Source organism: Oncorhynchus mykiss, chromosome 6 (genome assembly GCF_013265735.2).
Source record: "Oncorhynchus mykiss isolate Arlee chromosome 6, USDA_OmykA_1.1, whole genome shotgun sequence".
Taxonomy (NCBI): Eukaryota; Metazoa; Chordata; class Actinopteri; order Salmoniformes; family Salmonidae; genus Oncorhynchus; species Oncorhynchus mykiss.
This window is the reverse complement of record NC_048570.1, coordinates 4,256,173-4,279,413: the sequence shown is the minus strand read 5'-3', so window position 1 is coordinate 4,279,413 and position 23,241 is coordinate 4,256,173. Positions and strand designations below refer to the sequence as shown.

General features: G+C 44.2%; 2 protein-coding genes across 4 annotated transcripts in view; both read right to left on the bottom strand.

The window, feature by feature from the left end:
• LOC110511702 (ras-GEF domain-containing family member 1B-A-like) overlaps positions 1–23,241 on the bottom strand; it is a 182,495-nt gene that overhangs the window by 46,269 nt on the left and 112,985 nt on the right. The window lies entirely within an intron of this gene.
• Positions 1,909–21,253, bottom strand: LOC110525166. 3 transcript variants are annotated; one of them, XM_036979232.1, is made up of 5 exons: positions 21,132–21,253; positions 10,877–11,116; positions 9,583–10,245; positions 5,469–5,698; positions 1,909–3,130 (listed from the first exon to the last, which is right to left on the bottom strand). In XM_036979232.1, the coding sequence occupies exons 2-5, from the start codon at positions 10,944–10,946 to the stop codon at positions 2,849–2,851; spliced, it is 1,245 nt and encodes a 414-aa protein (XP_036835127.1). In that variant the 5' UTR covers positions 10,947–11,116; positions 21,132–21,253; the 3' UTR covers positions 1,909–2,848. The 3 variants fall into 3 exon arrangements, with proteins under 3 accessions (XP_036835127.1, XP_036835128.1, XP_036835129.1); XM_036979233.1 differs by having other exon boundaries at positions 10,895–11,116; positions 21,132–21,248; XM_036979234.1 differs by lacking the exons at positions 10,877–11,116; positions 21,132–21,253 and adding an exon at positions 10,515–10,799.

The following is a 23,241-nucleotide window of genomic DNA, read 5'->3' as shown; positions in this document are numbered from 1 at the left end:
GCTATGAGACTCGAAATTCAGCTCAGGTGCATCCTGTTTCCATTGATCATTCCTTGAGATTTTTATACAACTTGATTGGAGTCCAACATGTGGTAAATTCAAATGATTGGACATGATTTGGAAAGATACACAGCTGTCTATATAAGGTCCCACAGTTGACAGTGCATGTCAGAGCAAAAAAAAAAAAAAATCTGTGAGGTTGAAGGAATTGACCGTAGAGCTACGAGACAGGATTGTGTCGGGGCACAAGAAGGAGTTTGGATCCACCAAGACTCTTCCTAGAGATGGCCGCCCGGCCAAACTGAGCAATCCGGGGGGAGAAGGGCCTTGGTCAGGGAGGTGACCAAGAACCTGATGGTCACTCTGACAGAGCTCTAGGTGTTCCTCTGTGGAGATGAGAGAACATTCCAGAAGGACAACCATCTCTGCAGCTCTCCACCAAGCAGGCCTTTATAGTAGAGTGGACTGGGAGACTAGTCAGGATCGAGGGAAAGATGAACGGAGCAAAGTACAGAGAGATCCTTGATGAAAACCTGCTCCAGAGCGCTCAGAACCTCAGACTGGGACGAAGGTTCACCTTCCAACAAGACAACGACCCTAAGCACACAGCCAAGACAACGCAGGAGTGGCTTCGGTACAAGTCTCTGATTGTCCATTGAGCGGCCAAGCCAGAGCCCTGACATCTCTGGAGAGACCTGAAAATAGCTGTGCAGCAACGCTCCCCATCCAACTTGACAGAGCTTGAGAGGATCTGCAGAGAAGAATGGGAGAAACTCCCCACATACAGGTGTGCCAAGCTTGTAGCGTCATTACCCAAGAAGACTTTTAGTTCAGTAATTAATTCAACCATTTAAAAAAACAAAACAAGCACACATAAAACCTAAAAGCCATTCGTTCACATTAATAAAATCATGGAGGATAACACACAATAAAGTCTGGGGCTTATTTCCATTGTGGTCCTCTTGAGACAAGATGTCTGAACAAGATCCAACACAGTATGGCAGTGAAATAATCAAACAAAAACAGTTGTTTTCACACATAGTTCTACCTCCTGTGCCTGGGCTTTTGGACCGGACTGTATACCACGTTCCATCGTTCTTCCTGCGTAAAGTTAAGACCTTAAATCTGCCGCCACACGGGCACGTTCAGAACGGATACCAAGTTAGAAATGGGATGAATTCTTTTCTCATTGGTCAGTGTGCGTGCTGCTAATTGGTCAGTGTGCGTGCTGCTCTTTTCTCATTGGTCAAGTGTGCGTGCTGCTCTTTTCTCATTGGTCAAGTGTACGTGCTGCTCTTTTCTCATTGGTCAGTGTGCATGCTGCTAATTGGCCAGTGTGCGTGCTGCTCTTTTCTCATTGGTCAGTGTGCGTGCTGCTCTTTTCTAATTGGCTAACATATCTGTTGGTCCGTCAAAAGTTACATTCTTACAAACTTTTTTTTGTCCGTGAAAATGGATGGACATTTTCTGGTTGAATCATCATCTCTGCTGTCCACCAACGTATTTCTCCCATTGAGAGCATTAGTCATTCAGATAAGTTGGTCCTCCTCACAACCACCAGGATGTGGGTGAACGTAAAGATGTACTCCAGCGATTGTTGAACTTTTCCTGTTGAAAAGCGATATCCCAAGTATAAATACAGTACAGTACACACACTTAAAAGGGTAACAAACATTTTTCTGAGACAAATCGTGTTTTTTTTTGTTTGTTTTGTTTTTTTAGACAACTGCAAAGTTTAAGGAGTTGGTTTGATGGGAAGTTGTGATGTCATCAGCCACCCCTTGCTTGAGGAACAAAAGAGGAAAGCCCCCCCCCCCCCTACTTGCGCTAAGTTATGACTAACCTGGACCGCCTATTGAGATGTGTCTTTTGTTCAGTAGATCAGGTGTTAAATGACATGAAAAGGGAGACTGGACTGTCACTTTTTAATATGAATAATTCAGGACAAATAGGAAAACACTCAGTTAAAAAAAAATACAAGATCAGTCAAATCTCTTGTGATTTCGTGGCAGTGCAGCAGGGTAGCCTAGTGGTTAGAGTGTTGGACTAGTAACCGAAAGGTTGCAAGTTCAAATCCCCAAGGTACAAATCTGTCACTCTGCCCCTGACTAGACTGTCATTGAAAATTAACTAACTTCCCTATTTAAATAAATACATTTCCAATACATCTCCCAGAGTGCCCGAGTTGACAGTGAGTTGACCTCAACCCTCCAACGTTTCATTCTTGTAGTAGTTTCAGCCCTGTAGTAAATAGCTAACCTCCCCTCACACCCACCTGCCTATTCAACTAGCCATCAACATGTCTATTTACCATGAGAAATGCTGCAGTAGCCCTGATGATGATGTTGACAGTAGCCCTAATGATGATGACAGTGACTTCCTAAAACAGGGCGTCTGAGAAGACCGATAGACCTTTTCAACAGGAACACCCATACATACTTGGGGTGTGTTCATTAGGCAGCAAACGAAACCAAAACTGTCAGCAAAGTAAACAGAACAGATGAGTTTCCGTACACCAGATGAAGAGAACCAAATCGAACACCTTCACTGATAAAAATGTATTGTAAAAAAAAAAGGTTGAGAGAATATATAATAATAATATAATAATAATACTGAATTTCAGACCACTTAACCCTTAATGTCAGAGTTAATTAAACAATTAACAAAAAAAACAATTAACAAATTAACAAACACATTTTTTTTATTTCATGTGGGCCAAACACTCCAGCAAGAAGTTAAACATACATTCTGAAAGGCATGGAGTTCTCACACACACACACACCCCAGGTCTGTGCCCCAGGTCTGTATCCAACCCTTTCTTCTATAAGGCCTCTGATTCCATCTGGTCTCAGTCCTCAGTTCCATCATCATGTCTGGTGATGGTCGAGGCCCCGGCAACAGCCCCACCTAACGCCTCCACCCTGCTACACTGGTGGCAACAGCTGCAGCTGTGATGTGGTGTCTGCTTCTGTCTCTGCTGGTTCTGGGCCAGGCCACTGAGGAGCGTCAGTACCCTGATCTCATGCGCCATACGGGCCTTCTCCCTCCGGTCCTCCCTGTCCGCCGCCTCCCTCTGCCTCATCTCCTCTCTCTCCAGCCACTGAGAGAGCAAGTCCTGCTGCCAGCGAGCCTGACAAAGAGACACAGAGAGAGAAAGAGAGTGAGAGAGTTTAGACACTGAGTTTTCTACCAAAAGCATGATGATGTACAGTTTATATTAGGTACACGTTTCTAGTACCGGGTCGGACCCTCCTCTAACTACAGAACGGCCTGAATTCTTCGGGCATGGAAACATTGCTCAATTGGTATCAAGGGACCTAACGTGTGCCAGGAAAACATTCTCCCACACCAGTACACCACCAGCCTACTACTGTTGTTCTAGTTACAGAAAGTTAGATTACACAACATTCGGAGAGTATATAAATGTCTCTCTCAATGTTGAGTTAACGGCGCCACTTTACGACCAGAGTAGGGCTGTAGTTTTAATACGATTTTTGATGCGAAGGCGGAGCCATTTTGAAGTGAATAGACATCACCGATATTTAATAAGCTTTACGTATCGGCCACACGGCCTTCGTCAGAGTTCTGACGAAAATACTTATTTTCCACCATAATTTGCAAATAAATTCAGTAAAAATCCTACAATGTGATTTTCTGGATTATTTTTTCTCATTTTGTCTGTCATAGTTGAAGTGTACCTATGATGAAAATTACAGGCCTCATCTTTTTAAGTGGGAGAACTTGCACAATTGGTGGCTGACTAAATACTTTTTTGCCCCACTGTAGGTAATAGGGTATTCCCTATAAACTATGGGACTACATAGGTAATAGGGTATTCCCTATAAACTATGGGACTACAAGGTGTCATTTGGGACACAACACATATAGGGTGCGTTCAGAAAGTATTCAGACCCCTTGGACTTTCTCCACATTTTGATACGTTACAGCCTTATTCGAAAAATTATGAAATGTATCGCTTTCCTCATCAATCTACACACAATAACAAAGCAAAAAAAATGGGGTTTTAGACATTTTTGCAAAGAAATATAAAAACACATTACGGAAATATCACTTTTATATCAGTATTCAGACCCTTTACGCAGTACTTTGTCGAAGCACCTTTGGCAGCGATTACATCCAAATCAAATTTTATTTGTCACATACACATGGTTAGCAGATGTTAATGCGAGTGTAGCGAAATGCTTGTAAATTTCCTAGGAACGCGAAGCGAGGCGGCCATCTCTGTCAGCGCCGGCATTATCCTCGAGTCTTCTTGGGTAATGACGCTGCAAGCTTGGCACATCTGTATTTGGGGAGTTTCTCCCATTCTTCTAAGCAGATCCTCTCAAGCTCTGTCAAATAGCTGCACAGCTATTTTTCAGGTCACTCTCGAGCTGGTTTTCATCAATGATCTCTCTGTACTTTGCTCCGTTCATCTTTCCTTCGATCCTGACAGTCCCTGCCGCTGAAAAAAAAAAAAAAACATCCCCACAGCATGATGCTGCCACCACCATGCTTCACCACCATGCTTCACCTCCATGCTTCACCGTATGGATGGTGCCAGGTTTCCTCCAGACGTGACGCTTGGCATTCAGGCCAAAGAGTTCAATCTTGGTTTCATCAGACCAGAGAATCTTGTGTCTTATGGTCTGATAGTCTTTAGGTGCCATTTGGAAAACTAATAGGGCTGTCATGCCTTTTACTAAGGAGTGGCTTCTGTCTGGCCACTACCATAAAGGCCTGATTGGTGGAGTGCTGCAGAGATGGTTGTCCACCTGGAAGGTTCTCCCATCTCCAAAGAGGAACTCTGGAGCTCTGTCAGAGTGACCATTTGGTTCTTGGTCACCTTCTAGACCAAGGCCATTCTCCCCAATTGCTCAGTTTGGCCGGGAGGCCAGCTCTAGGAAGAGTCTTGATGGTTCTAAACTTCTTCCATTTAAGAATGATGGAGGCCCCTGTATTCTTGGGGACCTTCAATGCTACAGAAATGTTTTGGTAGCCTTCCCCAGATCTGTGCCTCGGCACAATCTTCTCTCGGAACTCTACGGACAATTCCTTCAACCTCGTGGCTTGGATTTTTGCTCTGACATGCACTGTCAACTGTGGGACCTTATATAGACAGGTGTGTGCCTTCCCAAATCATGTCCAATCAATGTAATTTACCACAGTTGGACTCCAATCAAGTTGTAGAAACAACTCAAGGAGGATCAATGGAAACAGGATGCACCTGAGCTCCATTTAGAGTCTCATAGCAAAGAATCTGAATACTTAAATAAGGTATTATTTTTTTTTGTCATTGTGGGGTATTGTGATGTCATTATGGGGTATCGTGTGTAGATTGATGAGGATTATATTTGATCCATTTTAGAACAAGGCTGTAACGTAACAAAATGTGGAAAAAGTCAAGGGGTCTGAATACTTTCTGAATGCCCTGTTTAGATACACATATCTATCTATTTGTCTCTGACCTGCTCCTGCCTCTGGCCCTCCAGCTGTACCATCAGACCCCGGGACTCTGAGACCAGCCTCTGGAAGCAGTCTGCCAAGTGCTTCAACACAGGCTCTAGGGGCTGGGTGGAGGGAATGGTGATACCACTGCCCAGGTTGGGGCTATGGTCTGGGGGTGGAGAAAAATGGGAAGCAGGCTGGGGTGGTGGCGGCGTTGACCTGGAGCTGCGGTCATCCTCCAATGGATGAACTGCAATGCAAGAGATTAAATAGATTAATTAAATCAGATATTCTCATTTTGATTAAGTTTTATTACCACAACATTGCCCAATTTGTTTAACACTTTTTTGGTTACTACATGATTCCATATGTTTTATTTCATAGATTTGATGTCTTCACTATTATTCTACAATGTAGAATCAACAGTTTATCCAAATTGCAAGGTTATTATAGTAAATGAAAACAGAAACGAAAATAAAAACGAAAATTGGAAAAACAATTTAGCAAAATAAAAATATATATTAAAAAAACACTTGAAAAAAAAAACTCTAATGAAACTAATATTTTGGACTGCAAAACAAATAGAAACAAATTGTTTAGTTTTTCTTAGTCGAAGTTGAGATGTCTGTAACTTGAACTCTGTGAAGCATTTATTTGGGCTGCAATTTCTGAGGCTGGTAACTCTAATGAACTTATCCTCTGCAGCAGAGCTAACTCTGGGTGGTCCTTTCTTGTGGCGGTCCTCACGAGAGCCAGTTTCATCACAGCAGAGGTAACTCTGGGTCTTCCTGTGGCGGTCCTCATGAGAGCCAGTTTCATCATAGCGCTTGATGGGTTTTGGTAACTTGAAGAAACTTTAAAAGTCCTTCATTTTCCGGATTGACTGACTTTAATTTCTTAAAGTAAAGATGGACTGTCATTTCTCTTTGCTTATTTGAGCTGTTCTTGCCAAAATTGTATTTTCCCAAATAGGGCTTTCTTCTGTATATCACCCCTACCTTGTCACAACACAACTGACTGGCTCAAACACATTAAGAAGGAAAGAAATTCCACAAATTAACTTTTAACAAGGCACACCTGTTAATTGAAATGCATTCCAGGTGACTAGCTCATGAAGCTGGTTGAGAGAATGCCAAGTGTGAGCAAAGCTGTCATCAAGGCAAAGGGTGGCTACTTTGAAAAATCTCAAATATAAAATATATTTTAATTTGTTTAGCACTTTTTGGGTTACTACATGATGTGTTATTTCATCGTTTTGATGTCTTTACTATTATTCTACAATGTAGAAAATAGTTTTTTTTTTTAAATGAAGAACCCTGGAATGAGTAGATGTGTCCAAAAATTTACATAAAGTGTAGTAGAATTGCACGAAAAGGGTTTATAAAAAGGCTAACATTTTCCTGTCCAAAGAAAGGAGAAGAAATGTGATAAAGCCTATATCTTAGGCCTAGTCTAAAAAATGGACCTATTCTATTGGTCAGCTTGTCATTCTGTGCGAGAAAGAAATAGCCTATTCCAAACAAACTCTGGGATATACAACCAGTAGCCTACGGCTACATCCCCCCCAAAATTAAAAGCGATGAGGCAGATCAGAAGTTTAACATTTTTGATAAAATATTATTATATGGTTAGAGCGTAGGGGCGGCAGGTAAACTAGTGGTTAGAGCGTAGGGGCGGCAGGTAAACTAGTGGTTAGAGCGTAGGGGCGGCAGGTAAACTAGTGGTTAGAGCGTAGGGGCGGCAGGTAAACTAGTGGTTAGAGCGTAGGGGCGGCAGGTAAACTAGTGGTTAGAGCGTAGGGGCGGCAGGTAAACTAGTGGTTAGAGCGTAGGGGCGGCAGGTAAACTAGTGGTTAGAGTGTAGAGGTGGCAGGTAGCCTAGTGGTTAGAGTGTTGGACTAGTAACCAAAAGGTTGCAAGATCGAATCCCCGAGCCGACAAGGTAACAATCTGTCGTTCTGCCCCTGAACAACGACGCACCAAGTCTGGAAACAGCAGAACCCCCAAGCCATAATAGTTAACCTCAAAAGCCAGGGAAAATGCAGAGCGCCAAATTCAAATAAATTACTATAAAAATCAAACATGCAAGATTGCAAATTAAAGCTACACTTGTTGTGAATCCAGCCAACATGTCAGATTTCAAAAAGGCTTTTCAGCGAAAGCAAACTATGCTATTATCTGGGGATAGCACCTCTGTAAACAAAGAGAAAGCATATTTCAACCCTGCAGGCGCGACACAAAACGCAGAAATAAAAATATAATTATAACCTTTGACGAGCTTCTTCTGTTGTCCAATATGTCCCATAAACATCACAAAACACCGTTTGTTCGATTAACTCCGTCGATGTCCATTTATTTGGCGCGTTGCATGCGCAGACCAGCTGGCTGGTGTGTTTACGGACATATTCAATCAATCCAGTCTGCTGTTCCCACATGCTTCAAGAGGGCCACCATTGTTCCTGTTCCCAAGAAAGCTAAGGTAACTGAGCTAAATGACTACCGCCCCGTAGCACTCACTTCCGTCATCATGAAGTGTTTTGAGAGACTAGTCAAGGCCCATATCACCTCCACCCTACCTGACACCCTAGACCCACTCCAATTAGCTTACCGCCCCAATAGGTCCACAGACGATGCAATCGCAACCACACTGCACTAACCCATCTGGACAAGAGGAAAACCTATGTGAGGATGCTGTTCATCGACTACAGCTCAGCATTTAACACCATAGTACCCTCCAAACGCGTTATCAAGCTCTAGACCCTGGGTCTCGACCCCACCCTGTGCAACTGGGTACTGGACTTCCTGACGGGCCGCCCCCAGGTGGTGAGGGTAGGTAACAACATCTCCACCCCGCTGATCCTCAACACTGGGGCCCCACAAGGGTGCGTTCTGAGCTCTCTCCTGTACTCCCTGTTCACCCACGACTGCGTGGCCATGCACGCCTCCAACTCAATCATCAAGTTTGCAGACGACACTACAGTGGTAGGCTTGATTACCAACAATGACGAGATGACCTACAGGGAGGAGGTGAGGGCCCTCGGAGTGTGGTGTCAGGAAAATAACCTCACACTCAATGTCAACAAAACAAAGGAGATGATTGTGGACTTCAGGAAACAGCAGAGGGAGCACCCCCCTATCCACATCGACGGCACAGTAGTAGAGAGGGTAGTAAGTTTCAAGTTCCTTGGCATACACATCACAGACAAACTGAATTGGTCCACCCACACAGACAGCATCGTGAAGAAGGCGCAGCAGCGCCTCTTCAACCTCAGGAGGCTGAAGAAATTCGGCTTGTCACCAAAAGCACTCATAATCGAGAGCATCCTGTCGGGCTGTATCACCGCCTGGTACGGCAACTGCTCCGCCCACAACCGTAAGGCTCTCCAGAGGGTAGTGAGGTCTGCACAACGCATCACCGGGGGAAAACTACCTGCCCTCCAGGACACCTACACCACCCGATGTCACAGGAAGGCCATAAAGATCATCAAGGACAACAACCACCCGAGCCACTGCCTGTTCATCCCGCTATCATCCAGAAGGCGAGGTCAGTACAGGTGCATCAAAGCAGGGACTGAGAGACTGAAAAACAGCTTCTATCTCAAGGCCATCAGACTGTTAAACAGCCACCACTAACATTGAGTGGCTGCTGCCAACATACTGACTCAACTCCAGCCACTTGAATAATGGAAAAATGTATGTAAGAACTGTATCACTAGCCACTTTAAACAATGCCACTTAATATAATGTTTACATACCCTACATTACTCATCTCATATGTATATACTGTACTCGATACCATCTACTGCATCTTGCCTATGCCGTTCTGTACCATCACTCATTCATATATCTTTATGTACATATTCTTCATCCCTTTACACTTGTGTGTATAAGGTAATTGTTGTGAAATTGTTAAGTTAGATTACTCGTTGGATATTACTGCATTGTCGGAACTAGAAGCACAAGCATTTCGCTACACTCGCATTAACATCTGCTAACCATGTGTATGTGACAAATAAAATTGGATTTGATAACATCTTGCTGAGTCTACCTTTGATGATATAATGATAATCAGTGGCATTGATAGCAGAAAGTGTGACCGACAGAGAGAGAGTCAGACAGAGAGTAGAGTACATACCAGCAGGTTCATGATAGTCGTTGCTGTGCTCTAGAAAAGCATCATGGCGTCTTCCACCCGGGCCAACCAGTGACCGAGTGGTGATTCCTACATCGTTGAACTCGTAGTCGTCTGTGTCGTCTGCCTCCCTGTCCTCCTCCACCTTCATCTCAGACACTATATACCGTGACTTCCGTCCTGCCGTCCCCTCAGGAGATACAAAATTGCATCCTCCTCCTAGTCTTCCAATCCCTTCAGATCCCAAATAGCGCCCTGTTTCTGCGATCAATTCAGACCCAAAATGGCACCCTCCTAATAATCCTCCTATGCCTTCAGGAGATCCAAAATGCCGCCCTCCTCCAGTCCCTTCCATAGCGCGATTTCTCCCCAGCACAGCATCCATCTCAGAGTAGTACCTGAAACTGCAGGGTTGGGAGTCATCCACGCTCATCAGCAGCTTGGCTCTGACATAGTTGGCCTTGAGGGTCTTGACGCGGAGCCGGCACTGGTGAGGGCTGCGTGAGAAGCCCAGGTCACACATGCGGGCTGAGAGGTGTTTGAAAACATGGCGGTTACGGACATTCTCCGCCAGGCTCTTCTGCACTCGCTCGTCACTCCAGGCACACAGCAACACCTGGGTCTCTTCCACTGTCCAGTTGACGGAGCGCTCGGCCTCTCGCTTTCCTGCAGGAAAGAGTACAGTTACAGTACGGCAAATGTTCAAAACAAGATGGCCGACTGACTGTGGTAACACCTTATCGACATGTACAGTAGCTAGGTTTATACAGTAGAGACTGGTACAGTGGTACTAGCTGATATTACTAGATATGTTGCCCTGAAACAAATGACACTGAATTACAGGAAACAGGTGCGTCTTAATTCCTGGCTGCAAAAAGTGTGAAGCATGCAGACTGCTGATGGTGCTTAGCTATAAAGTATCTGGAATATCTCACATTTCTGCTAGAATGTTTGGCAACAATATCGTACTAGTTATCACTTGACTGTTGTCAAAAAAAATGTTGGAGTACCTAGCTAGTAGGCTAGCTAGTTAGCTACTAAGCAAGAGTCCAGATAAGTTTCGGTTTCCAAACCAGTCTGCTTTGCGACATAGCTATCTAACATCAAAACGGGCATCAAGTCTAAAAATAATTTAAAAAACATGAGCATTTTCAATAGCAAAGTGAAATCGAAGCATTGCCAGGATGTGTAGCTAAGCTTTTGCTGACTTTGGCCAGCTTCAACACATTACGAATGAGATGCATGCAGCGTTAACAACCAAATGTGTAAAACGTTTAAAAAAAAAAACATACAGCACCTTTTTTCAGAAACTTACTTTTAGTAGAAGTTGTCACCGAATTAGTAGAGTTGATAATTGGAGGATTCATTCTTTTTAAATATATATTTTTTGTTGCTTTCAATTTGTAATAAACATCCACAGATAACGGTGTGATTTCCTCTTCCGGTTTCAGAGTCTTGTTTGCGTGACGTCACCACGAGACAAGGAGGAGTCCGTTTCCTTCTTTTTTTTTTTGCAGTGGCGTAAACAAACTGAAAACTACAATTGAAATAGAATATAGAATGCAATATAAAAAAAATACCACATTAAATGTTCCCAAGTAAAATATGTGATCAAGAAAAAAATTAAGATTATTATTATTTTTTTTTTTTTTTGATAAGACAAAACGTTTTTACTCATCATTAATTCATCAAAATGTCCGTCTCTCTCCTTTGAGATGAGAAAGAGGAACAAGACAATGTGAGAACAGTGTGTCTTGTAAAGGAGGAGGAGGTGAAAGCTCTTCTGAGATTCCCAATACTGCGTTTGGCAGTGTGCATTCTGCAATGTACATATAACATTTGAGTCATTTAGCAGACACACTTATCCACAGCGACTCAGCCATAGCCATTTTGTAAACACAGCAATGCAGAACCAAAGTGTGAAAGATTGGCTGTGACTAACACTGCATAGTAGTGATCATCATCAACGTCGCCATTGAGCGCTTCCACCATTTTAAAGTAGTCAACTGGGTGGGAATTCCAACTTCATTGGCTGATCTCTCCAGATTACCCTTGTGGGGGTCATGTCCAACCGGGTCATCAGGAGGGAACAGCCAATTGATGGAATTAAATAGAGATGTTTCTTCTATTCATCTCTATGGATAGCCTGCAGCATAGTGATCACACACACACACACACACACACACACACACACACACACACACACACACACACACACACACACACACACACAACCACTGTCCCCTGCACATTAGCTACTGGTTCCCGTCTCCTCTTTCTGTGCTCACTGACCTTCTGACCTTCTCCTCATGCCAGGGAGAGATATACAACCAGTCTCTCTGTCTCTTCCTTCTCCCTCTGAGTGTGTGTGTGTGTGTGTGTTCATGCATGATATACAACCTGTCTGCTCAGTAAGGGGAGAATACATCCCATAATTCCCATCCCTTCTCCCCTGCCCTAGCCAGACATTATTACAAGCCTATACTTGTTATTTATTACAGTAATATATTATCACAAGCTCAGCCTGTCCCTGGGAAGTCACGCTTTTAGCAAGATAACTGTTCCTGTCCCATGATCTTAAAAGAGAGAATCCGGAGGTAAAAACCTTGAATCTTAAAAGAGAGAATCCGGAGGTAAAAACCTTGAATCTTAAAAGAGAGAATCCGGAGGTAAAAACCTTGAATCTTAAAAGATCCTCACCGTTACGTTCTGGTGGTAACAGTCTTTACCTGCTTATTTTCCATGGCAAAACTAAGTGTTACGGTACAATTCCTCTGTGTCTAGATGAGTCCTCTCGTGTATTATGTGTGTGTGTGTGTGTGTGTGTGTGTGTGTGTGTGTGTGTGTGTGTGTGTGTGTGTAATAATGCTGCAGTGTTGCTGCCTGAGAGAGGCTGCGTTTGACTTTTCAAATAAAAGCATTTATGTTATTTTTGTTCAAGACAAATCATTTTGTACTCTACTCTTACAACACAATTCCTATTTGAACCTATTTAACCACTATTTAATCACTATTAAATCAATTTAGCCAGTATTCTAACCTATTTAACCACTATGCTAACCTATTTAACCACTATTTAGTCACTATTAAATCAATTTAGCCACTATTCTAACCTATTTAACCACTATGCTAACCTATTTAACCACTATTTAGTCACTATTAAATCAATTTAGCCACTATTCTAACCTATTTAACCACTATGCTAACCTATTTAACCACTATTTAGTCACTATTAAATCAATTTAGCCACTATTCTAACCTATTTAACCACTATGCTAACCTATTTAACCACTATTTAGTCACTATTAAATCAATTTAGCCACTATTCTAACCTATTTAACCACTATTTAGTGTTACTAAAGTCTAAAATGTTCTTGAATAACTTTACGTTTGTGTTTGAATTCAAACCATGTTGATTCTCAGTGATTATTCAGTAGTTCAGTGTTGACTGTACAGGCAAGGATAGTAAACTGCATTTTTTTTTTTACACTAAATAAGATACTGTGAGACAATAGCAGGAATATATATTTTACATTTTTCTACCTAGAGATGTTTTCAATACATGATGTTTATAATAGTATGTTTCCCTCGTCTTCATCCTCCTATAGCTGGTCTCCAGCTGCAACCGTATCCATGTATACCAGAGTGGGACCCCCCAACCCCCCTCCCCACCCCACAAAAAAAACACATATGGCTCAACAATCATACGCCAAGTAATTTACGAGACGTTGCAAAGCGTGAGCTTCAGAGAAATAGCTTTAGATATGTGCGGCTGTCTCTATAGTAGGCCTGCTACTCTGCTTTTTCGAAAGGCAGGCAGCCCCATGACAGTATCCCGAACGGCACACGATGTACAGTGCACAACATTTGACCATATCCCTATGGGCCCTATAAAAATGAGTACTGCACTATAAAAAATAAAAAAAAGGGAAAGAAAATGTCCCATTTGAGACACGGTAGTCCGTCCACCCACTCCCAATTATAGAACACTTAGCGGCCTGCCTGGACACCCTCTAATCACGATGCTCCTTTATAGCATCCACCTTCCAATTATGTGGCGGAGATTTTGACCAATGTGTGGCGTGACCAATAGCCATCCGCCATGTAAGACCTGGGTCGGGAGGCGGAGCGTAATACGACACCTACAGAGAGAAGAACTAGAGTACGAGAAGGTTGCACATCTGTGAAAAGGATTCCTTTCATTCCAATCCTCTCAAAACAACTTTTCTAGTTTCATTGGTGGAACAACAACAATTGGGGTGCATCCTAAATGGCATCCCATTCCTACTGTTGGGCCCTGGAATATGGGCCCTGGTCTGTGGGCCCTGGTCTGTGGGCCCTGGACTATGGGCCCTGGTCTATGGGCCCTGGTCTGTGGGACCTGGACTATGAGCCCTGGTCTGTGGGACCTGGACTATGGGCCCTGGTCTGTGGGCCCTGGTCTGTGGGCCCTGGAATTTTAGCTACATGAAGTAGCTAAGAGAAAACATGCAATGTAGCCAAAGCTTATAGGGTCCCTTAGGAAACACTTTTCAACACTTTGGTTCCAACCTTGTCACAATAACTCGTCCCTGGCATTTTAATTAGTTGTAATCTCAAACAACGTTGTATTCAAAGTGCCCACTATTATATTCTAACTATAGAATAAGATAATATTTTCATGTTTCCAACAGTTTTGCTCTAATTTGCATGTAAAATTTCAAAATCGATCCTAGATTATTTGTCCCTAGTGGTGTAAAGTACTTTAAGTAAAAAATATTTCAAGTACAACTTAAGTAATTTGTTTTGGTATCTGTACTTTACTATTTTTATTTTGACTACTTTTACTTCACCACATTCCTAAACAAAATACTGTACTTTTTACTCCATACATGTTTCCCCGACACCTAAAAGTACTCGTTACATTTTGAATGCTCAGCAGGACAGGAAAATGGTCCAATTCACCCACTTGTCAAGAGGACATCCCTGGTCATCCCTACTGCTTTTGATCTGGAGGACTCACTAAACAGAGAACATCCCTGGTCATCCCTACTGCCTCTGATCTGGATGACTCACTAAACAGAGAACATCCCTGGTCATCCCTACTGCCTCTGATCTGGGGGACTCACTAAACAGAGAACATCCCTGGTCATCCCTACTGCCTCTGATCTGGCGGACTCACTAAACAGAGAACATCCCTGGTCATCCCTACTGCCTCTGATCTGGCGGACTCACTAAACAGAGAACATCCCTGGTCATCCCTACTGCCTCTGATCTGGGGGACTCACTAAACAGAGAACATCCCTGGTCATCCCTACTGCCTCTGATCTGGGGGACTCACTAAACAGAGAACATCCCTGGTCATCCCTACTGCATCTGATCTGGGGGACTCACTAAACAGAGAACATCCCTGGTCATCCCTACTGCCTCTGATCTGGAGGACTCACTAAACAGAGAACATCCCTGGTCACCCCTACTGCCTCTGATCTGGAGGAGTCACTAAACAGAGAACATCCCTGGTCATCCCTACTGCCTCTGATCTGGAGGACTCACTAAACAGAGAACATCCCTGGTCATCCCTACTGCCTCTGATCTGGCGGACTCACTAAACAGAGAACATCCCTGGTCGTCCCTACTGCCTCTGATCTGGAGGACTCACTAAACAGAGAACATCCCTGGTCATCCCTACTGCCTCTGATCTGGGGGACTCACTAAACAGAGAACATCCCTGGTCATCCCTACTGCCTCTGATCTGGGGGACTCACTAAACAGAGAACATCCCTGGTCATCCCTACTGCCTCTGATCTGGCGGACTCACTAAACAGAGAACATCCCTGGTCGTCCCTACTGCCTCTGATCTGGAGGACTCACTAAACAGAGAACATCCCTGGTCATCCCTACTGCATCTGATCTGGGGGACTCACTAAACACAAGTGCTTTGTTTGTAAATTATGTCTGTGTGTTGGAGTGTGCCCCTGGCTATCCGGAAATAAAATAAAAACAAGAAAATGCTGCCGTCTGGTTTGCTTAATATAAGGAATTTGAAATGAAGTACATTTTATCAATTACATTTACTTTTGATACTTACTGTAAGTATATTTAAAACCAAATACTTTTACTCAAGTATTTTACTGGGTATTTTTAATTGAGTCATTTTCTATTAAGGTATCTTTACTTTTACTCAAGTATGACAACTAGGTACTTTTTCCACCACTGGTAAAATGAGTGCAGGAAATGCAGAAATGATTAAGGGCTGAAATTAGTTTTGGTTGAAGTTGAATGGAACAGTATAAACCAATCAGAATTGATGAAGACTTGAAATTGAAATCACTTAGAATGTATGTGTTGCCACCCTAGGATCACTCACTACTCCTAAAGCACCCTGGGATCACTCACTACTCCTAAAGCACCCTGGGATCACTCACTACTCATAAAACACCCTAGGATCACTCACTACTCATAAAGCACTCTGGGATCACTACTCACTACTCATAAAGCACCCTGGGATCACTCACTACTCATAAAACACCCTAGGATAACTCACTACTCATAAAGCACCCTGGAATCACTACTCACTCCTCATAAAGCACCCTGGGATCACTCACTACTCATAAAACACCCTAGGATAACTCACTACTCATAAAGCACCCTGGAATCACTACTCACTCCTCATAAAGCACCCTAGGATAACTCACTACTCATAAAGCACCCTGGAATCACTACTCACTCCTCATAAAGCACCCTGGGATCACTACTCACTCCTCATAAAACACCCTGGGATCACTACTCACTACTCATAAAGCACCCTGGGATCACTCACTACTCCTCATAAAGCACCCTGGGATCACTCACTACTCATAAAGCACCCTGGGATCACTACTCACTGCTCATAAAGCACCCTGGGATCACTCACTACTCATAAAGCACCCTGGGATCACTCACTACTCATAAAGCACCCTGGGATCACTCACTACTCATAAAGCACCCTGGGATCACTACTCACTACTCATAAAGCACCCTGGGATCACTCACGACTCATAAATCACCCTGGGATCACTACTCACTACTCATAAAGCACCCTGGGATCACTCACTACTCACAAAGCACCCTGGGATCACTCACTACTCATAGAGCACTCTGGGATCACTACTCACTACTCATAAAGCACCCTGGGATCACTCACTACTCATAAAGCACCCTGGGATCACTCAATATTCATAAAGCACCCTGGGATCACTACTCACTACTCATAAAGCACTCTGGGATCACTCACTACTCATAAAGCACCCTGGGATCACTCACTACTCATAAAGCACCCTGGGATCACTCACTACTCATAAAGCACCCTGGGATCACTACTCACTACTTATAAAACACCCTGGGATCACTCACTACTCATAAAGCACCCTGGGATCACTCACTACTCATAAAGCACCCTGGGATCACTACTCACTACTCATAAAGCACTCTGGGATCACTACTCACTACTTATAAAACACCCTGGGATCACTCACTACTCATAAAGCACCCTGGGATCACTACTCACTACTTATAAAACACCCTGGGATCACTCACTACTCATAAAGCACCCTGGGATCACTCACTACTCATAAAGCACCCTGGGATCACTACTCACTCCTCATAAAGCACTCTGGGATCACTACTCACTACTCATAAAGCACTCTGGGATCACTACTCACTACTCATAAAGCACCCTGGGATCACTCACTACTCATAGAGCACCCTGGGATCACTACTCACTGCTCATAAAGCACCCTGGGATCACTCACTACTCATAAAGCACCCTGGGATCACTCACTACTCGTAAAGCACCCTGGGATCACTACTCACTCCTCATAAAGCACCCTGGGATCACTACTCACTACTCATAAAGCACTCTGGGATCACTCACTACTCATAAAGCACCCTGGGATCACTCACTACTCATAAAGCACCCTGGGATCACTACTCACTACTCATAAAGCACTCTGGGATCACTCACTCCTCATAAAGCACCCTGGGATCACTCACTACTCATAAAGCACCCTGGGATCACTACTCACTCCTCATAAAACACCCTGGGATCACTCACTACTCATAAAGCACCCTGGGATCACTACTCACTACTCATAAAGCACACTGGGATCACTACTCACTCCTCATAAAACACCCTGGGATCACTCACTACTCATAAAGCACCCTGGGATCACTACTCACTCCCCATAAAGCACCCTGGGATCACTACTCACTACTCATAAAGCACCCTGGGATCACTCACTACTCCTAAAGCACCCTGGGATCACTACTCACTACTCATAAAGCACCCTGGGATCACTCACTACTCACAAAGCACCCTGGGATCACTCACTACTCATAAAGCACCCTGGGATCACTCACTACTCACAAAGCACCCTGGGATCACTCACTGCTCATAAAGCACCCTGGGATCACTCACTACTCATAAAGCACCCTGGGATCACTACTCACTACTCATAAAGCACCCTGGGATCACTACTCACTACTCATAAAGCACACTGGGATCACTACTCACTACTCATAAAGCACCCTGGGATCACTACTCACTACTCATAAAGCACCCTGGAATCACTACTCACTCCTCATAAAGCACCCTGGGATCACTACTCACTGCTCATAAAGTACCCTGGGATCACTACTCACTACTCATAAAGCACCCTGGGATCACTACTCACTACTCCTAAAGCACACTGGGATCACTCACTACTCATAAAGCACCCTGGGATCACTCACTGCTCATAAAGCACCCTGGGATCACTACTCACTACTCATAAAGCACCCTGGGATCACTCACTACTCATAAAGCACACTGGGATCACTACTCACTACTTATAAAGCACCCTGGGATCACTACTCACTACTCATAAAGCACCCTGGGATCACTACTCACTACTCCTAAAGCACCCTGGGATCACTCACTACTCATAAAGCACTCTGGGATCACTCACTACTCATAAAGCACCCTGGGATCACTACTCACTACTCATAAAGCACCCTGGGATCACTACTCACTACTCATAAAGCAAATGCACAACTTTTACTATTCAGAAACTAAAAATACCGTCATACCGTCCAATAGTTAATTTTTTTTCAATATTGTGATATATTTTGGCCATATCTTCCAGCCCTAGCCCAAGGGTGAGTGATTCGACTGGGAGCCTAGACATAATGTGTCAGGTTACAGACAATGTAGCTATCCAGACACGCAGAGGCTCAAATAATTCTATATAGAATCATAATTATAGGATCTCTGTGGTCACGTATCCTTCATACAGCTCTTGAAATTCTATATCTCTGATTATCATTGTGCTCAGTAAATAATTGCCCTTCAAGCGCCAAATGGGAACGAATGCAAAGGATCTTTTTGCATTCGTTCCCATTCCAATCGTGACTTCCATTGTCTTCTATTGGAACCCTAGCTGTCTATAATAACTACCTATGTCATTCAACTTTTTTTTAGGATTTCCATATTTGGGGTTGTCATTGGCACATATTTCATACGGTCATGATTAACAACAGTGCTTACATTCCATTGGTTCAATCCGTACTTCCACATGTTCTATTGGAGTCCCAGCGATCTACAGATATGACTCTATATGACACCGTTTGGGGATTTCCACCTTGAATTCCTTTACGTTTGTCTCAGCTGTTCTTCATTCCAGAACAGGAAGAGTTCCAGAACAAAACAGGAAATAGAATCTAAAATAAGAACAAAGAGAATCTAAACTGCTCCGTGATAGGTGTACTGCCTTGGCCTGGCCGTCACCCGTCCCACTCAAAGGAAATACATCACATTCCCACCTTCTTTAAAAATTCCCGAAAGCCAAGTAGCGAATTTCCTATTTAGGTTATGTTACATCAGAGGACCAGCTATTGTTTACATTGAAATCAGGTCAGTACGGTCTAGTGAGGAATTACACTACTGGCCGTTGAGAAAGCCTGCAGTTATAGTACAATTGGTCACATCACAGCCAGAGAGAAATATGCCTGGAGAGAGAAGTCTAACTGACTGGTAGAATGGAGAGTTAACTGAGTGAACCTTACTTTACTTTCCAGGATTTGATACCAGCAGTCATATAGTTCCCGGATCACTTCCCGCCAGAATTGTCCAGCCACGGATCCGGGATTTGAACTTGAAACCCTATGGTCCACTTACCTTGTGGCTACCCCTCCCCCCCCCCCCCCCCCCCCCCCCCCCCCCCCCCCTCAATGAGTTAAATAACTGATTCATTTCTCTCCTCACTGTGTGGGTCAAGCATGGTGGTCCTCAGACAATTTCCCAACTTTTAAAAACGGGTCTATGAGCAGCCACATCAAAACTGGTGTTCTCCTACAGTGTGGGACACAGCATTCCAATCTGTTTTCCATTTATCCTTCTCAAATATTGTTTAACCCTCTCTGTCCTCTGTCTGCCCTCTGTAAATCATTCTTGCTTGTCTTTTACAAATTGTGAGAATCCCCAACCCCCCCCCCCCCCCCCCTCCCCAACACAAACGGCAACCCACCCCACCCCACGTCCCTGGAATGCTGAGGAACGTAACCCACCTAACTCACCGTGACAACCCCATTTGGGTGACTGGGGTTTACCTGCCTGCCCAACTCACTCCAGTCTGTTGTTCCAGTCCAGATGAGCCCAACATTACTTCTGGTAAAGTGATACCAGTCACACAGGAGGATCCCCTAGCCTAGCTCTCCTAAGCCCCGCCCCCCCGACTGGTGTCAAGCCAACCTGGACTCAGGGGTAGACTTGACATAGTAAATGTAAATGACTATGATATGTTATGTTTCGTATGGTATGTATTCATTTGTGGAGGTTCGTCAATTCATTTCGTATGATGTGTTCTGAGTTGTAATTCGTACAATATGTTATGAATTTGCTAAACGTATATGATTACCGGCCCGAGAGGTTTCGTAGTACCGTTCTCAACACATACCAGCTTTGGATCCCGACGACCCAAATACTTCTCTTACTCGGACGCGACATCCTCCAAGTGTCCACAGAGTGCATGAGCAACACAACGTTCCTGACAGGCACAGGGACTGGACTTTGGATGGGTCAGCGTCGGAGACCCCAGCTCACGTATCTACCCCCACCACACAGCTGGAGAACTCTCTCTCAACCAACTTCAAAGGGCTCACAGGACCTGTGTTTTCTGTCCCAAGCTGATGAGACATCTCAGCATAATTATTATTTTTTTCTACCATTATTTAAGCAGGCAAGTCAATTAAGGACAAATTATTATTTACGATGACGACCTACCAAGAGGCAAAAAGGCCTCCTGCAGGGACGGAGGATTAAAAATGTGGGACACAATACACAACATTAAGAGAGACACCACAACACTACATAAAGAGAACAGACCGTGTCCACCGAGTCTGACCGGAAAACTCTGAGCTCACTATACGGGGGGGAGGGAGAAAGCAAAAAACATTCTTGAGACTAATACAGAACTAGTTATGTCACAAAGTCATACTGAGATGTTTCCTTGGTCCTAGAGGACATTCCCCATTTAGGGTTGGTAAATTCATAGTAGTACCTGTTCAATACCAGGTGAGGAGTCATGTTACTGTCACGTTCGGTGAGGGAAGGATCGGACCAAGGTGCAGCGTGGGTAGGCGTACATCTTTCTTTTATTGATGACACCGAATTATTTAAAAAAAATAATAATAATTAACCCCCGAAATACACAGTTCTGTAGGGCTGGAAAGCTACAGTACAAAAACAAGATCCCACAATCAAAGGAGGGAAAAATGGCTGCTTAAGTATGATCCCCAATCAGAGACAACGATAGACAGCTGCCTCTGATTGGGAACCACACCCAGCCAACAAAGAAATAGAACACACCCTGACCTAACCAAATAGAGAATAAAAAAGTCTCTCTACGGTCAGGGTGTGACAGTTACACATTATTCATTTCACTTCTAAGAACATTGTGATTGGCCTTTCGTGTCACGTTGACTGTCAGAGGTCACAGTTGAACTGTAATTTAAGCAAGAAAGTCGTTCATTCTGAAACCCACGGTAGGTCAAGAATGGCTTCTAAATTCTTTCCTCTTGTTTTGTGGAAAAGTTTTGCTTGTACGTTTTTACACTGTTTTATCAGTAACTACATACGCATTTAACTAGCTGACATTACATATTCTTTTATATGAATAGAGTTCATTTTTGTCTGTTAGAAGGCTAATGTATAGCACCATTTCATGCTGGCTAGCTATAGCCATAGCTATGTAAGCGGTCTGCTTATGCAAAGGCTATTTTGAGCCACTTATACTAGGAAATGCCCATTTCTAGCCAGTTATTAAGAGGAAGTTGATAATGTGGTACCCAAGTATACAATGTTGTGTAAAGCATTGTGTACTTTCAGACTTTTATATTACTTTTACAATGAAGTCTTCTGAGAAATGAAAATAAAGAACGCCAGTCTGCATCTGTCTGTCTCTGGAGCATGTTTAGCCACCTGTTTAATTCATTCATTAATGAGTAGTACCTGTTCAGCTTGAAATAATACCTCTTTTAAATGTTTGTTCATGTTTTGAAAATCACTTTTTTAGTCATCCGATTTGATTTAGTTTAATTTTTGACTGAGAGGACAGAATAGACCCACAGCAGGTTCTAATCTAATAGATGTTTGACTGTGGCCTGACAGACTTGTATAACTGTAATGTGGTTAGGAGGGAGGGGGACAGAGACGTGGTTAGGAGGGAGGGGGACAGAGACGTGGTTAGGAGGGAGGGGGACAGAGACGTGGTTAGGAGGGAGGGGGACAGAGACGTGGTTAGGAGGGAGGGGGACAGAGACGTGGTTAGGAGGGAGGGGGACAGAGACGTGGTTAGGAGGGAGGGGGACAGAGACGTGGTTAGGAGGAAGGGGGACAGAGACATGGTTAGGAGGGAGACAGAGACGTGGTTAGTTAGGGAGGGGGACAGAGACGTGGTTAGGAGGGAGGGGGACAGAGACGTGGTTAGGAGGAAGGGGGACAGAGACATGGTTAGGAGGGAGACAGAGACGTGGTTAGTTAGGGAGGGGGACAGAGACGTGGTTAGGAGGGAGGGGGACAGAGACGTGGTTATTAGGGGGACAGAGACGTGGTTAGGATGGAGGGTTGACAGAGACGTGGTTAGGAGGGAGGGGGACAGAGACGTGGTTAGGAGGGAGGGAGACAGAGACGTGGTTAGGAGGGAGGGGGACAGAGACGTGGTTAGGAGGGAGGGAGACAGAGACGTGGTTAGGAGGGAGGGGGACAGAGACGTGGTTAGGAGGGAGGGGGACAGAGACGTGGTTAGGAGGGAGGGGGACAGAGACGTGGTTAGGAGGGAGGGGGACAGAGACGTGGTTAGGAGGGAGGGGGACAGAGACGTGGTTAGGAGGGAGGGAGACAGAGACGTGGTTAGGAGGGAGGGGGACAGAGACGTGGTTAGGAGGGAGGGGGACAGAGACGTGGTTAGGAGGGAGGGGGACAGAGACGTGGTTAGGAGGGAGGGGGACAGAGACGTGGTTAGGAGGGAGGGGGACAGAGACGTGGTTAGGAGGGAGGGGGACAGAGACGTGGTTAGGAGGGAGGGGGACAGAGACGTGGTTAGGAGGGTCTCAGGTCTGTAACACTGTTCTCTCAAACAGCCAAAACTGGATGAAAAGGAAACAGTCATG